The sequence below is a fragment of the Martes martes genome, assembly GCF_963455335.1.
Source record: "Martes martes genome assembly, chromosome: 7".
NCBI lineage: Eukaryota > Metazoa > Chordata > Mammalia > Carnivora > Mustelidae > Martes > Martes martes.
In genome coordinates, this window is record NC_137894.1 from 98,170,856 (window position 1) to 98,187,685 (window position 16,830).

A 16,830-nucleotide genomic window follows, 5' to 3' on the forward strand; every position below is an offset into this window, starting at 1 on the left:
TAAAATCTTTAAAAAAAAAATTTAAAAAAATAAATTGCCCATTGTGGCTCAGCGAGTAGGCTTGGTTTACTTGCTATCTCAAGTTGTGTTGTGTTGTTTTGTTTTGTTTTTCTCTCTACAGGTTAAAATTCTGTGTCACCAGTTGCTGGTTCAGGTGTGTGACCTACTCAGGCTAAAGGACTGTCACCTGTTTGGACTCAGTGTCATACAAAGTAGGTCTTAGTCCCATCTCTGATAGAATTTAGCCAACTATCCCTGAGGAAATGATGTTTTATAGCTGTAACTTAGTTTAGGCACATTGAGATAAGATTGTGATTATCAAAATACCCATAAGCTGGTCATTATTTTTAGGCTAGTATTCATTTTTTAAATCTTAACTGATCTATTTCTTTTAAGATTTAGTATTTTAGGCCATGTATTATAGTTTGAACTTAAAAATGGGTTCCTTTGTAGGAATCTAGATTTTGTGTTTGTTCTTTTGTGTTTTAATGAACCAAGCTTGGTTTTTGTTTCCTTGCACTCAGGGAGCAGCTGGAGCTAGTAGGCAATTTCTTGAGTGTTTTTATAATTTCTTTTATGATTTTTGACATTAAAGCATTTAGGCATAAGAAAAATAACTCTATTCAAGTTCTCTTACTGTTGACTATATAGTATAATAAAGTGATCTACTAATTTGCTCCTATTTTCTGTTTTTCCCTCTTCACACCTTCTCTTTTTTCCAATTAGACTATATGACATGGAGATAAGGGATCAGTTTTTTCTGTATATTTTCCGTGAAGGTTTTCTCCACATAAAGGGCTCAATACAAGCCTCTTCCCCACCCCACCCCCATAATATCTTGAGTTAAGTCACTAGGATTTACGTGCAACCATTCCTTATGAGCTTTTTTTTTTAATCATGTTTTTAAATTTCTCTAGTCTTATGTCAAAAGACATATCTTTTATATCTTTGTTCAGTTTTTCAAGAACACGTTTTTTATGAAATATATTTAATTATATTTTATACTTCTTTATGGATCATATTCTACTACTGGAATTGGTTTAAATTTAAAGGTTTATGACATGTTGAGAATCTGGTTAGTACCATAAAATGCTTAGATCTGCCAGGTGGGAAAGTGTGTCATGATTAGCTGAAAAACAAGGCCCTTCTGCACCAAAATGTGAACCATTTTCAGTTATCTTTTTAGGAGAGGCCAGAGAACATGGAGCAGGGGGCACCTCAAGAACCAGTGAATCCACCATTTGCTCTTCAGTTTCTTCCTGTAATAGTTAAAGCGATAAAACCATAAATGCTTAGCCCCATCCTTCTATCAGTGCATCCTTCTAACAGTGTATCCCTCAGTCACTGTTTGAGGAAGGGCCCAGGAGAAATAAGATACCCTATAGATTCTAAAAAATTTTCCTTTTATTCTAAACTCAAAGTTGATTCTTTTAATTCTACGACAACAGCCAGACTGTTGGTCTGTGTTGTTCAACAAGTCAGTCTAATAAAACCAGTTTACAGCTTCCTTAGATTTCAAAACGAGAGTCTTTAAGATACCTTTTTAAAGAGAGATTGTAGTGTGGCAAAAGAATATTGGAAAAGGAATCAGATGACCTGGTTCTAATTCTGGTTCTACCACTAGCTAGCTGTGTGGCTTTAGAAATATCACTTGACTTCTCTTGACTTCACTTTTCTCACATGTCAACTGGATATTACTGCTTTACCTGCTTTGTCAGATTTTGATATGTGCTCTTGAATTCTTAAAATATAAGGCCATGCTCAAACTGTCAGATGGTAGAGATGTGGTGGTAGTTTAAAAGTATGTGCTTTTACACAGTGAACAGTCTCAGTTCTGTTTATTATATTGCTTCCTCAGATGGCAGCTCAAGCCAAACCCAAATCCTATTCAATAGGAAGGTTGTCTGGTCTTGTTCATTTCATGTTAATTGGTGGCATATGAGAGATGGGAGATAATTTAGTTGATCTGATAAGTGGATTTAAGTAGCACCCTTTTTTGTCCCTGGGACCTTTTCCCTATCCCTTTCATTCAAATTGATTGGATTAATATGTCATTTATAAACAGTAGCTCTACCCTTCCTATTGTCTTAGGGCTCTTTTTCAATCAACCCCCCCCCCTCCAGCATTCAGTCAGGAGTGACAGTGTGGTCAGTCCTGTTATCCTGGGAGTAATCAAAGAGACACGCTACATTTTTATGCAGTGCTTCCCATGAGCATACTCCCTTAGTGGTGGTTAGAGAAAAAGGAATAAACTTTAAAAAAAAGCTTAAAACTTTGGGGGCCTAGGTGGCTCAGTCAGTTAAGCTACTGACTCTTAGTTTTGGCTCAGGTCATCATCTCATGGTTGTGGGATCGAGCTCAGCAGGGAGTCTGCTTCAGATTCTCTCTCTTCCCTTCCCCTTCTGCCCCTCTCCCTGCACACATGTCTGCTCTCCTCTAAAATAAATAAATAAAATCTTTTTTTTTTTTTTAAGATTTTTTATTTATTTATGACAGAGAGAGAGATAGCGAGAGAGAGAACACAAGCACAGAGGAGCTGGAGAGGGAGAAGCAGACTCCCTTCTGAGCACAGAACCCGATATGGGGCTGATCCCAGAACGCCGGGATCATGACCCTACCCAAAGGCAGACACTTAATGACTGAGCCACCCAGGTGCCCCAATAAATAAAATCTTTTAAGAAGAAGACTTAAAACTTTGTATGAGATAGGAATGCAGAAGGGTTTTGTTGTGAAATATCTCTTTTAAAAGATTTTCTTTGGGAAATCTGAAAATTTTAATATTTTTACCAGCTTGTCTTCACATGTTTAGATCATTTTTACATGGGTTTTCAACAATCATAGTTTCTGTTCATCTTAAGAACATCATCCCCTTGAGGAAACACTTTGGCATTCTTTTTTTGCATGAGATTCTTCTCATTCCACAGGATCAATCCCAAAGGCAGTGAGAGCAATGGCTTGCCATTTTACCAGGCTGTGTTATAGTGGAGAACAGAGAAGCGATAGTCTTAAAGGCTGTTTGTTCACAAATTGTGGGTCAGGCCCCTCACTTGGAAATAGGTACTTTTCCTCAATGTCCCCTAATTTCTTACATAGCAGTTAGGATGGTGTTTCTGCCCTGTTTCACTATTCTGCATCTGTGATGATAATACTCTGTGAACTCAACAAAAGCATGTTTCTCTAAGAGCAAGGAAGCCCACAGTGTTGGAAGTTTGTGCATTAGGATGACCATAGAAACTAAGTAAAAACAGGAGGTGGAAGCTAATGTTTCTTCTAAATATTACAGATTTTTAATAGTATGTGTTCTGTATTGAAAATGCAAAATAATTCATAAAAAAGCTCATTAATGTCTAACCAACCTTTTGTCTTTTAGTATCTTGTTGAGTTTTTGTGGTACTGTGTGACTTCAGAACACATTTACAAATCTTGAGGCTTTAAAAAAAAAATAAACCCGTCTTTGTGTATATTCTTTTCTTTTAAATCTTTTCTTTGTCATCTTGTCTCCTTTTTTAATGTGCAGATAATGAACATGTCTATATGGAGTTGTCACAAAAGCTGTATAAGTATTGTCCAAAAGAATGGAAGAAAGAGGCCAGCAAGGTACGACAATACGAAGTCACTTGGGTGAGATTACATTTATAAGCAAAATTATTTTGATTTTTTAAAGGGTTTATTTTAGCTGTTATACATTAAAAAAATATTAAATTTAAAATTTTTAATTCATAAAAATATTATGAAGCAGAGAATGGGAAAGGGAAATGAATAATTAAGTTCCACAATGTCATGTTAATGAAGTGTTAGGAGCTTATAGCATATAACAGTAGATTTTAGATCTCTGCTTATATATGAGTGCCTGGGTGGCTGAGCTTCTTAAGTGTCTACCTTAGGCTCAGGTGGTGATCCCAGGGTCCAAGGAGCCCCACGTTGGGCTCCTTGCTCAGCCCTGTCACTACCCCTGCTTGTGTGCATGCACGCTCTCTCTCTCTCTCTCTCTCTCAAATAAATAAATAAATTTTTTTTTTTAAAAGATATCTCTTAAATAATGTTGGATAATAACTTTGTAGTAATTGTGGGATAATGCTTTGAAATGAAAACCATGGAAAAAATGTTTACTCCTCTTTGGTGACTCTATTAGCTGTCAAAACTGATGTTCTAGAAGTTATTCATAATTTTTTAATCTACTTTTACTAACCTTTGATACTTTGTTACTTTTTGTTCTGGTGGTGTCTTTATTTAGTAAACATCAATTCCATTTACATGGGAGATCATTCACAGGGAGTTTACCTAGTGTTTCCAGGATCATACTAGTAAATCAGTAGTAAATCAGGAATAAATCCCTAGTGTTTAATCCTAGATCCTCCAATTTGTATTTTAAGAATTCTTGGGATAAACGGGAAGGCTTCTTGAAAGCCAACTACAAAGTAAGGCACATTAAAGCCTAAATAAACAAACAGCATATTAGAATTTGGTATGTGGAATGTCAGAGGAACAAGAGAACATTTGTAATGAGGAGCAAATGGTCACCACAGGGGATAGAGCTGGGAGAGGAGCTGGATCTCAACTAGAAATTTCCACTGCTATTTATTTTTATCTTCCCTTATGTTGTCATTGGCATTATGGTGAATGAGTATCAGATACATAATGATGCTTTATAACTTCCCAGGTTTGCATGAACTTGGTATCCATCCATATGGGACAATTGTCTGCCCTCTGCCAGCCTCCACTGCCCCCCCCACATTAGAAGTAGATAAAACCTTTCAAGACTTAAAAACTGTCCTGTAAATAACGGTATTTTGTTGATTTGGAAACCCTTTGTAGTAACTAAAAATAGCTTGCTTTTTATATGTGTCTTTGTTTTAGGGTATTGACCAATTTGGACCTCCCATGATCATTCACTTCCGTGTACAGTACTATGTGGAAAATGGCAGATTGATCAGGTATGAGGACAGGAATTCTGTACCTTTACTATCCTGCCACACTCACCTTCTAACATACTGAATAAAGTCCCTGCGTATGTTTGTCTCCAGCTGCTGTGATAAAAATTCCAAAGGGGAGGAATTAAAAAAAAAAAATCTTTTTGTACGCTCATGTATCCTCAGTTCCTAGAACAGATGTTCTGTAGACACTGAATAAATATTTGTTGAATGAATGAATGATAGACATATCGATAAAAATGTTAATAATATCACTGCCGCACATTTTCTATACTCCACGTTTTTGATAACATATCAGTCAACAAAAAGATACTTCATTCGAGAAGGAACTAGCATTTTTGTGCAGAATAGAAAAACTAAAGGATTATATTCTTTTCTGGGGGTAGGGTGGGGAGTAGTAGGGCAAGCAAGCAAGAACTCTCTCCTATAAAAATGCACGGTGTTTATACAGCCTGGTTTTCTTTTCACTTTTGGGGTCTTGCTTCTGTTGTTGGCAGTAGCTTTAAAGCTAAGATTACACTCGCTGGAGCTCTCCTGTGAGAATCCTAGGTGCAGTTTGGCAAGGGCAGGTGACTGATTCTCTTTCTGGAAGTGGGTGCGTGAGCAATACTACGCTCACGCTACAGACCCAGAATTTACCATCTCAGAAGCTCAGTTTATCACTTGTATAGGAGGGTTCAGTGCCAGAAACTTTCAGAGGTAGTGGGTTTGTTGGCCCATAGAAAATACTGGAAATGTGGACTCTGTTTTACTTATTTACTTTTAAACTCTGAGAAACGCCGTGTAAAAGAGACATACATTTGGCTAATGAGTTATATGTGAAGTTCACTCTTATGTATTTTCTAATACCAATATTGTAAATTTAACAGTTAAAAATATTAACCCGTAAATAATTTTTTTAAAAGGCTAAGAAACTTTTTTAGTTATTACAAGTTTATGTAAAATTTTTACTCATTTTACCTACTAAGTGTGGAATGTGCTGAAGAGAAGCAAAATATGTTATGTAGCCACTAATTAACCCTCTGGGACTAATGAATGTTTAATTCTCCATGTACTCCTGTCCTTTTCCCCAGGGATGAACTAGTCCAAACACTGTGTGGTCAGCATTATAAAAAAGAAGTGCTCTGAAAAGTATTCTGTCCCAAGGGGGAAAAAAGTTACATAAATGCCTTATTTTTAAAACTTTTCATACTTAAACACCATTTAGTTGAAATCAACCCATGTTTTTATTGTCATCAGCTAATGAGCTATGAATCTCAGGTAAACATTTGACCTAAAATAATAGGAAGACAAATAAACTCCTTAAACACACACACACACACACACACACTTTTTTTTCCCTTGCATTTTTACTTTGATCACAAAGGCGTCCCATTTGCCTGTGACATTTTTTGGAGCTTGACCATGTTTTCCCCCAGTCAGCACTTCTTACTCAATGTATTTAATGGGAACTATATTTATTTCTGACCTCAACAGATTGTAATGAGTGCATTATTAGTATTTCCATTTGTGAGGAGCATCATGATTGTCATAACATGTGCTTATAAAACCACACCCATAAAGTAACATCCGCTTAAAAAAAAAGATTTAAGGCAAGCTTTTTTTTTTTTCCAGTTCATTCATTCTGAGAAGGAAAAAAAAAATCTGTAGAGTTAAATTTTTTTTAAATGGGCACATAAACAGAAATATTTTTAGAAGGGCCTTAGAGTACTTGTAAACCAAACCAAAACAGAACAGCAAAACATTAAAGCCAGGATTGTCCCTTCAGATTTGTCCTTGTTTATGACATATGTGTAGCATTATTACAGCAAAATAATTTTAATGTGGACAACAAATGCCTAGGCTTCTATACTAATCCTTGTTCAATGAAATGTTTACCATATTGGAGTGGAATGATTCAGACCTTCTTTCCATTCTCTGAATGAATCAAATGTTATAGGCCTCTGGAAATGGTATGTTTGCCGTTGGGTAGTCTAACTTGGAGTTCTGCCTCCCTGTGACCTGGGTGAGGCAGCAATCAGGTATTAGCTATAACCCTCCCCCCTTTTTTTCAAGGAGTTGATTGGGGGGAGGGAAGAAGAGGGAGCAGAAACAGAAGAGCTCTTGTCACCAGATGGATAGCAGGATTTGGGTTCTGTTTACATGCCATCAGATTGTTCCATCAAATGTGAGTTCTGTTTTCTTTTATTTTCCCAGTGACAGAGCAGCGAGATACTATTATTACTGGCACCTGAGAAAACAAGTGCTTCATTCTCAGTGTGTGCTCCGAGAAGAGGCCTATTTCCTGCTGGCAGCCTTTGCCCTGCAGGCTGATCTTGGGAACTTCAAAAGGAATAAGCACTATGGAAAATACTTTGAGCCAGAGGCTTACTTCCCGTCTTGGGTAGGCACTGTTTTCAAATTTTAAAGTGTTTTCTCTAGCACATTTCTAGTTCATTATGCTGCTACTTGTGTTGCTTCAAGAAATGGGAACCCAGATGTTTGTGGCCAGGAAAACCTTTCATGATGCCCAAATATAAATTTAACACTTGAGAGCACTGTACACATGATCTCTCGATACAGCTCGTCTGCTCCTTAGAGTTAACAGGCAGGAAGATTGCTATCCGTCCTAAATGGGGTGCAACTTGGAAACTGCTGGCCTACTTTTGGCATTTGCATTGTCTTTACTTTCTTACTTCTTATTCAAGCTTCCATCTTCTTCCCTTTGGAGGGAGAAAAACATTATTCTGTAAAAAGTTAGATCATGCACACCCCCCTCCCACCCCATCCCCTGACCTCTGGGCTCTGTAAGACTCTGGACAGAACGTTTTGCATCTCCTTTTCAAATGATCTGTTTACCTTTTGCCTCGAGTAAACTGTTGTTTAGAATCTTCTAAAGGACAGGCACAAATGTCACCTTTACTGTTTCTTCAGCATTTCAGAGTGAGGTGCTCCATGTAAGTTTTTGTGGACAGATTAACAGTGCTCCAGTTGTTGAAGAGAAACCGCAAAAGCTGTCAAGCTTTTATATATCAGTGTCTCTGATTAGCCCATATTTTCATTGCCTGGTTGTTGTCAGGTACTCACTGAATCTTGGTCCTTTAAATCCGAGCTCCCCGTCAGGGCTCCACAGCCTCCAGTATGCTAAGATCCGAGTTCCTTCAGTCTTTGGGATCACCAAAGCCACCTACTTTAGTGCCCTTACAAATACTATTTTCTGTGTGTTCTTTGACCGGAGAAAGTTTGATAAATGCTCACTTAGGTGATCTCCATGTAAAGGGAGTCTAGAAGGAAAAAATCTGTAACTGTGAGTTCTCAGCAAAACCTCTTAAATGGCCCAGTAATTGATCATGTATAATTCAGTAGGAAGAAACATAATGTCAGTATCTGTAAAACATTTTCAATCTAAAAATTCTTTAATTTTCTTATTCTGATTATTTTAAGCACTAATCTTTTTGCTGTCTTCACATAATTCTTTCCATATTTTATAATCCTCATTGAACTAATCAGCACCTTTTTCTTAGTCTGCAGCTGCTGGCTACTATATATTTGGGGCATTTAAAGGCTCAGGCTACTGTCCCATGAAAACCTGAGCCATGATGAATTGTAATGAATGCTTGAATGAAATTGTTTTCTCACAAGTATTCAAATTGAGCGTTCATCTCAGCGTTTTATGCAAAAACCAGAAATGTTTCAGAGAATTCCTCTCAGTCCCCTGCCTTCTTTGGATTAACATTTAGAACCTCCTACTCTGTGGCTGTAATTTTAGAAGAGTTAAGTAGGATCCAGAACCTGAAGATATGTTGACAGTCAGTGTATTTCATGGTACCAGTCATTTTGCAAGTATAAACAGTGATGTGTACAAAATTTCGCAAGTTTGCATGTTTTTTTTTTCTTGGTGAATTTAATGCCAAGAGAACATATTTTTCTCATTTCTTGTGATTTTTCTTCTCAGATATGCAGTATTACAGCTAAATCGACTTTGTAGCTTCTAGTATTAGCTGATTCAGCCTAGTAACATAACAGATGGTGAAAATGGAATGAAAGTGGGAAATTTCCTACTGGAAATTAGCCAGTTTACATGGCCTATTTTAGGTTCTTGTCCTTTCATCATTTTGGGGGTGAGGGTAGGACTTCCATCCTTCCAACAAATGTTGCATTGCATACCCATTGTACTCCAACAGGTTGTTTCCAAGAGAGGGAAGGACTACATCCTGAAGCACATTCCAAACATGCACAAAGATCAGTTTGCACTGACAGCTTCCGAGGCTCATCTTAAATACATCAAAGAGGCCGTCCGACTGGATGACGTTGCCGTGCATTACTACAGATTGTATAAGGTACGGAACTGTAATGTGTCTACAGCTTCTGAGCAAAAAATACCTTCTCGATTAGAAGCTTTTATTAAAATTTGTCATTTCATTTTTTAATGCCCTCTTTTTATGTAATTTTTTTAAAAATTTATTTGAGAGAGAGACAGCGCACAGGCCCGCAGGCGTGGGTGGGGGAAGGGACAGAGGAGAGGGAGAGAGAGAGAATTTTGAGCAGACTCCACACTGAGCGTGGAGCCCTACACAGGGCTTGATCTCCTGACCCTTAGATCACAACCTGAGCTGAAACCAACAGTTGGACACTTAGTCAACTGTGCCACCCACGTGCCCCATTAAAGGGCTTTAAAAAAAAAAAAAGTTTCAGGTGAACTGTTGTCATAGGTCAGTCTCGGAGTTAATGATGCTTTTTCTCAGGCCTGGAAGCACACTGCAATCTTTCTTCAATGGTTCTAATATTGAGATGACAAGTGGCTTCAGATCATGAATCTGGCTTTTCAGTGATTATGAAATGTTATTTTTCTCTTTTCCAAATCTGCATGTCTGCCTTGGGGACTAACATTTGCAACTTATTTGATTAGTAATTTTTAATATTCCTCAGAGTGAAGCCATACTTGCATTTTATCCACGAATAAGAACCACCACAACAGCTAATGTTTATTGAGTATTGTTTCCTTGGGGCACACTTTATTTCATTTTTTTTTTTTAATTCTCACAATTCTGTAAGATAGAAACTGTGATACTCATTTTGCAGAAGAGGAAACAGACCAAAGAGCACGAAGCTAGCAAGTGGCAGAGCCAGGATTCAACCCAGGTCCCGACTAGAAGAATTTATGGATAAAAAGTGTTGAAAACAGTGCCCAGCACTTGTTAAGCCTGATGTTCAGCTGTTAGCATCATCACTGTTACTGTCAGGCTTTTTCTTACTACTACACCCTTTGTGGTAAGGTTAGCGTAACCGGACCAATGGAGGCTGACTATAGTTTGGCTGTGTTACTGAATAATCTGCCTGGCTGGGTCAGAAAACTTAATACGGTACCAAAGAATTTTTTTTTCTTGCTTCCATGCCCAAGAGATACATAGTTAATGTCCTGTCACCCTCAAGAGGCATAATTGAGTTCCATAAGATCTCTTTGGCCAAATTCCTGAAGGACTGTGTTGTTATTTCTTTTTTTCTTAAGAGATTTCATTTGTGACACCTCAGTGTGTATGAGAAAATGATGTTTGATGATCAGTTTGTATTTTAAAATGTACTGGAAGCATGAATGGTGTATAAGGAAAAATGTGGCTTTAGAGTCAGATATTAGAAACCCTACATCACCACTATTATGGGATCCTAGGCAAATATAACTCTAATCCTCGGCCATCTAGGGTTCTATACAATTCACAAGGTCGGGAAAATTCTGTGAGATAGTGAGTCTGAAATGACCAAGTGGAATGTGTGGCACATTAATCAGTGCTCAGTAAATACCAACTGCTGCTTCTTTGATAGGGAAACTTAGTATTTTAAAGAATCCTGTTAAGAATCCTTTAGTAAAGTAAATATCCCCAACTTACTTTTTGTGTAAAAATTTATCTTTTACTGGCGCAGAGTGTGGTGCTTCTGTATGGCATGGAAAATGACCCTCTCACCTGCTTAAAACAAGATAATTAATAATAATATAACTGAATGAAGTGGGGAAACAGATATTGAGCAGAGTTCTCATTCTTTAGGGAAATCAAGTGGCTATTAAAACTGCTTCATTTTTGAGACCCGCTTGTAAAGTGGAAATTATAAAGTAGAGAGAGGACAGGCAACGTTCTGGGAAAAGAAACTCCTGAGTCCCTTTCACAGTAACACACACCTTGTGCCCGCCCAGCCAGAGTTTTTATGAGCACAGTCTTATTTCAGGAAGCAATCAGAGTAGCCTTGAAGAGGAAATTGACCTAAACTCACAGTAATAGATTGGTTTCTCCTGTTAAACCTATACTGTATGTGCCTTTCCTGATAGAAAAACATATAAGTTGGAAAAAACAGCCCAAATAGTGAAAATAGGCCACGTCTTGTCTTTACTATGCCAGACAAGGATGCATTTTCTAAACACATTTCTTCCCATGTTCATGGGAAAACAGGCCCTAAACAGACGCATTTTTTTTTTTTTTTTTTTTAAAGATTCTATTTATTTGTCAGAGGGAGTGAGCAGAGGCAGACAGAGTGGCAGGCAGAGGCAGAGGGAGAAGCAGGCCCTCCGCTGAGCAAGGAGCCCGATGCGCGACTCGATCCCAGGACGCTGGGATCATGACCTGAGCCGAAGGCAGCCGCTTAACCAACTGAGCCACCCAGGCGTCCCAGACGCATTTATTTTTATTGAAGAATCTCATATGAAAATATTTTGGTTACTGAGTAATTTTATTTATATTCTGTTTGGAACTTCATACCTTATATCCCATTATTACAGATAACCACTTAAAAGACGTGGCCCAATTTCAGAATGCATTTAAAATTCAGAGACCATTTCAGGAATTTTTCCCCATATGCTCATTGTAGTTTATTTTTTATAGTTTATGGTTTAGCTGATAGAATGGATATCTTATTATATGCAAGTGATGAGTCACTGAACTCTGCCTCTGAAACTAATAATACAATATATATTAATTAAATGAATTTAAATAAAGCTAAAAAAAGAATGTATATTGTATTGGCAAGTGATAATTGAATTTTTTAGAAGTAAGTATTTTCTTTCCAAGCTAAATAAAAAGCCTTTATATACAGCCTTTTCTCCTCATGAAAGGACAGCCTTAAGTATTAGGCTGCCTCTGATTTTGGCTTCAGAGCTGGAGGGTTACACAGTTTGAAACCTGTAAAATCTAGTGCATCTCACAATATAGTTATAACATTGTATTCAATATTCTAATATCTGAGAAAAGGTAGAAAACTAAAAAAAAAAAAAAAAAGATAAGGGGCAAAAATAGTCTTGTTTATCAGAGTTTCAACAGTGTAAATATTTAGAATATTATCAGATATGAGAGTGTTATATGATAAAGTGACAATACTAATGTTCTGAAATCTCAGTGGCTTAAAAAGTAGAATATATCATTATTGATTTAATATGTACTCAAGACTTTCTTAAATCTTATAGTAAAGTAGGGATGCAGAAAAATGAGCAAAGTTATTTTAGTCAAAAACTTTCTAATCCTAGGATTTCTCCTTCTGTTTCTCTTCTTTGGTGCTTAGTTGTCCATTATACAAGAAAAACATACTTTTTCATGTGATCTTATTTCTATAGGATAAAAGGGAAATTGAAGCTTCTCTGACCCTTGGATTGACCATGCGGGGAATACAGATTTTTCAGGTTCGTAAATGAGAAATAAGTGTCATACGGTATCTACTATGTCTTATGTTGACAGTGCTCTTGTCTGGTCCTTTGATAGGTTCACTGGTTCATTTCTGGCCATTGCTTCCTATTTTTCTTTCAGATGTGGATGAGGTAGGATAGATAAAGTGATACAGTCCAAACCTTGACAGTAGTAAGTCCTCCAGAACAGAAAAGAATAAGCCAAAGATTGACCCAATTTCATCACTAATAGATCATTAATATCCAGACATTCTTCTTTGTGGTTATGGGTTTCAAATATTCTCTTTTATCCTCTGGAGCATTATAACTGTGTAACATTTTAATACATTTTAATACAGTGCCAGACGAGACATTTTAATTTCCATTACACTTTTCTGATAAAGCCTGTCGCTTGAATAAGTAATACCTGTCACGTTCTTGCAAGTGGGGTAGTGTTATACTGCAGCCATCAGCAGGGGAGAGAGAATGCCTCTTTCTGTGAGACCAAGGAGAATATAAGGTTCTCTTATCTTTGATTTAGGCAAATATCCAGTTATGAACGTCTAAGTGCCTTATCTCATCTCTTGAATGCCTGAGTCTTGGACTTTTTATTTAAATTTAGGGATAGGCTAAAAGGGAAAAGATTGCCTTAAAAGGCCAGATAATGCACTCACTCAGGAACCCAGAGCTACAGTTTTGTGTCACTAATCTTTTCATTATTATCTGAACATCTCCAAAGAGAGTTGAGGGCCCCTATCAGAGTTTAATTATTGTATTTTAGTTTTCCAGGAGAGCCATTATAGAGTGTCTGGCATTTTCCTCCGTAACTCTGTGTGCATTATAATTTTCCCACAGAATTTAGATGAAGAGAAGCAATTGCTTTATGATTTTCCCTGGACAAATGTTGGAAAGTTGGTGTTTGTGGTAAGTTTAAAATAACTGAGTAAAGAAAAATTGCCCAGTTGTTTGTTTTTGTGGATTTTTGTTGTTCCCTCTTTTGTTTTGTTTTTAAAAATAATACGGTCCCAGGCAAAAAAGTTGGTATTTTTAAAAAGTTGTCAAAGAAGACAACTAGCTTTCTTATATTCTTATTGTATGTGCTTTAATTGTTGCCACTCACCAAGAGTGAACCTAAAATTAAAGAATCTTACAGCAAAGGAATTACTAATTTTAATTTGTGGGTCTGGTCCCCACTACACTATCCTAAGTTACTCTAGTCACAGAAGAAATGTAGTGGGGGAATGTACAAGATGAGTTTATCAAACAGAATTGTTTTTAAAAGCAAAGGGATCAGAAAACAGAAAGCCATAATCACAGGATAAATTACTCATAGCATGGGGTTTACCAGTTCTTTTGGAAGTTGCTTCTTTTGAGCAGAGAATAAAGAATGATAACAAGATGTTTCTATTCATATCTATCTCTTTGAAGCTCATCATTACAACGAAAGGTCTACAGTTCTTAATAGGAGAAATGCTGTTATTTTTAGAATATTGAAAATAGTATTCTTTTTTCGTTGTAAGAGCAAATTCATGATTTTCCCAGCTGTTTCCCTACCTTGCCAGCTATATCGGGTTTTTGGTAGGGTTCAAAGAATTACGGTTAATAATATATATGTCTAGTGGTCACTAAAATCCATATTTTTTTCTTTGTTCAGAAATTGTTGGAAAAAATGTCAAAGAAAGTAGGACAATAAGGATTTGTACACATGTGCTTCTCTCCCATAAGGAAGATGGCCTATATAAATAAAGGGCTGTATTGCCAAATAGCATTTGGGCACTGACTCCACACTGCCCTGTGAAGTCAAAAGATCTGTTCCTGACTCTACATTATTTTAATTACTTGGGCACACTTCAGTCTGATTCCATTTTACTCATACATCGAATGGGGCCTGACCTCCTCCTCACTTAGTCTCTCTCATCCAGGCCCTTTGTGAAGGGATCTGAGCAATATGAAAATGAGAAAATTATTACCGCAGTTGTCCCTGTCATGTCCCAAATTGAGTAGTAATAAAATGCATTTATGAAATTGAGTCCTTTAAGGGTCCTGGACATTGTGGTTCCTAAATTGAATTGTGCTTCAGCATTATGTGAGGAGCTTAAGATAAAGATTTCTGGCTTGTCCTCCTCCTCTGAGATTTTTGATTCAGTGGATGTGGGTTGGGAACAAGGCATCTATTCTGATGAATTTCCCAGATGATTCTTCTCATGGCCAGCCCATTCCTGCCCAAGTTGTAGGACCTTGAGTAAGTTACTTAACCTGAGTGCCTTGGTTTCTTTGTTCCCAACTGGGGATAATTGGTCCTCCCCCATAGGCTTATTATGAGGATTAAATGAGTTAATACCTGCCTAGTGCTCATTAAGTGATAGTCATTACCATCCTAGCGTTGGGATCCACCAGTGGTTCCTTTAAAATGAAAAGTCAAGGGGTGAAAACTTCATCCCCAACTGAGAGACACGAAGCCATATTGTTTTGTATTAACTTGAAGTGTATAGTTGGAAGATGCCTTCCGCTTTGCTTTACTTCTCCCCTCTGGCTGAGAATTGTTTGGAATATTCCTTTGCAGGCCTGCTGCCGTATTCATTAATAGGAAAGGTGAAGGAATTTATAATATCCAATGACTATAAGAAACTTTGCCGAACTCTCCTCCTTAACTTAACGTTAATGAACTTTATGTTAATGATCCCAGGCTTAAAGAACGAGAGATTCCTTATATCTCTACTGATAGAGATACTTAGACTACTTCTATCTCTTCTTTTCTTATCCCTCTAACTGTCCCTCTAGCTTCTAGCTCCCTCTTTTTTTTTTTTTTTCCCTTTAAGACTCTGTATGCCCAATGGGGCTTGGGCTTGAACTCACAATCCTGAGATCAGGAGTTCCATGGTCTACTGACTGAGTCAGCCAGGTGCTCCCCCGTGCCCCCCGCCCCAGCCTCCCTCTTTGATCCATTCCATTCTTTTTTCTTAACCCTAAATAGGAATTTGTAGTGTCTGCTCTCATAACTCCTTATTTCCCCCCCAGAGTTTGTGACAAACTATAGTTATTTTATGTGTTTATGTACCGTCTCTCCCACCACAACATATCTCTATGAAGGTAGGCACCTTGTCTGTCCTACCCACTGTCATTTTCTCCGTGACTAGCACAGTGTTTGGTACATAGTGTTTAACAAATATGTGAATGCATTATGCTTCTAGAATTTGTCAACTTGTTTGCTGAATTAGGGTGTTGGAATTGCATTAGAAGATGCTTCCATGATGGGCCCCTCTTTTCTCCATCATATAAACGGCCCCATTAGCCAGAGAAACCAAGGATACTCCTTGACTCTCATTCCCAGTCAGTGTTTACCAGAAGACCCTGGCTAGACACTTCCCTGAATTTTTGGTAAACGTAGTCCTGTGGCATTTTTGAATAAAAAAACAATAATTTGTCTCTGAGTGAATTTTGGATGGAGCTTTCTACATCTATTTCTGAGTCTGGAGTCTTTCTTAGTAAGAAGACAATGAAGGGGACCTTGGCAAACGAGAGACTTCTCTTCCCAAATCCAGTGTGTGCTTTTGCTCCACAGGGTAAGAAATTTGAGATCTTGCCGGATGGCCTCCCCTCAGCCAGGAAGCTCATCTACTACACGGGATGCCCCATGCGCTCCCGACACCTGCTGCAGCTCCTGAGCAACAGCCACCGTCTCTACATGAATCTGCAGCCGGTGTTGCGCCACATCCGGAAGCTGGAGGAAAATGAAGGTATGGCGGGGTCTTGGGCAGAGCAGCCAGTGGTGCCTTTGCCACCTGGGGCCCTTTACTATCTAGAGCCCTGAAGAATAGGATGCGAGGGTTGGGCCTCTCAGATTCAGAGCAACATTCCCGTTTGCCTCTCCTCACTGTCCTGGAAGACCGGGGGTAGCCTTGAGGCCCACCAGCCGCAGCACCTGTGCGGAAGACCTGAGGCTGTCCCTGTCATTCAGCTGTCCCTGGGTACAGTCTCTCAAGTTTCCCCGCACTTTCCTTGAAGATGGTTACAGAAAGCCATGTCATGAAGGTGCAGGCCAAGGTTTATTGGCAGCTCGGAGCACCTTGGGATCTGGAATTTTTTCCAGTGCAATTATTCCTTAGATTAGAGTGACAATAAAGGTGGGTGACAGAATGTCTCCAGTCTCTCTCATAGACTGCCAGGAGGCCCCCAGTCTAGGTGAGCAGGAATGACAAAGAAGAAAGAATTTCTCACTGGAGGATTTTATCAGCCAGTCCCGCAGGGGCTTTGCTGAGACACAGAAGAGAGCGAATC

The 16,830-nt window shown here is 38.2% G+C and overlaps 1 protein-coding gene across 2 annotated transcripts in view; it reads left to right on the forward strand.

Annotated features, from left to right (window-relative positions):
* Positions 1–16,830, forward strand: part of FRMD6 (FERM domain containing 6) — a 75,030-nt gene that overhangs the window by 41,408 nt on the left and 16,792 nt on the right. For both annotated transcript variants that reach the window (XM_080809317.1, XM_080809318.1), the window contains exons 3-10: positions 122–212; positions 3,518–3,597; positions 4,858–4,934; positions 7,128–7,314; positions 9,095–9,250; positions 12,505–12,570; positions 13,408–13,476; positions 16,115–16,289. In XM_080809317.1, the coding sequence (XP_080665443.1) occupies positions 122–212; positions 3,518–3,597; positions 4,858–4,934; positions 7,128–7,314; positions 9,095–9,250; positions 12,505–12,570; positions 13,408–13,476; positions 16,115–16,289 (901 nt within the window). The remainder of the gene's footprint in view (positions 1–121; positions 213–3,517; positions 3,598–4,857; positions 4,935–7,127; positions 7,315–9,094; positions 9,251–12,504; positions 12,571–13,407; positions 13,477–16,114; positions 16,290–16,830) is intronic.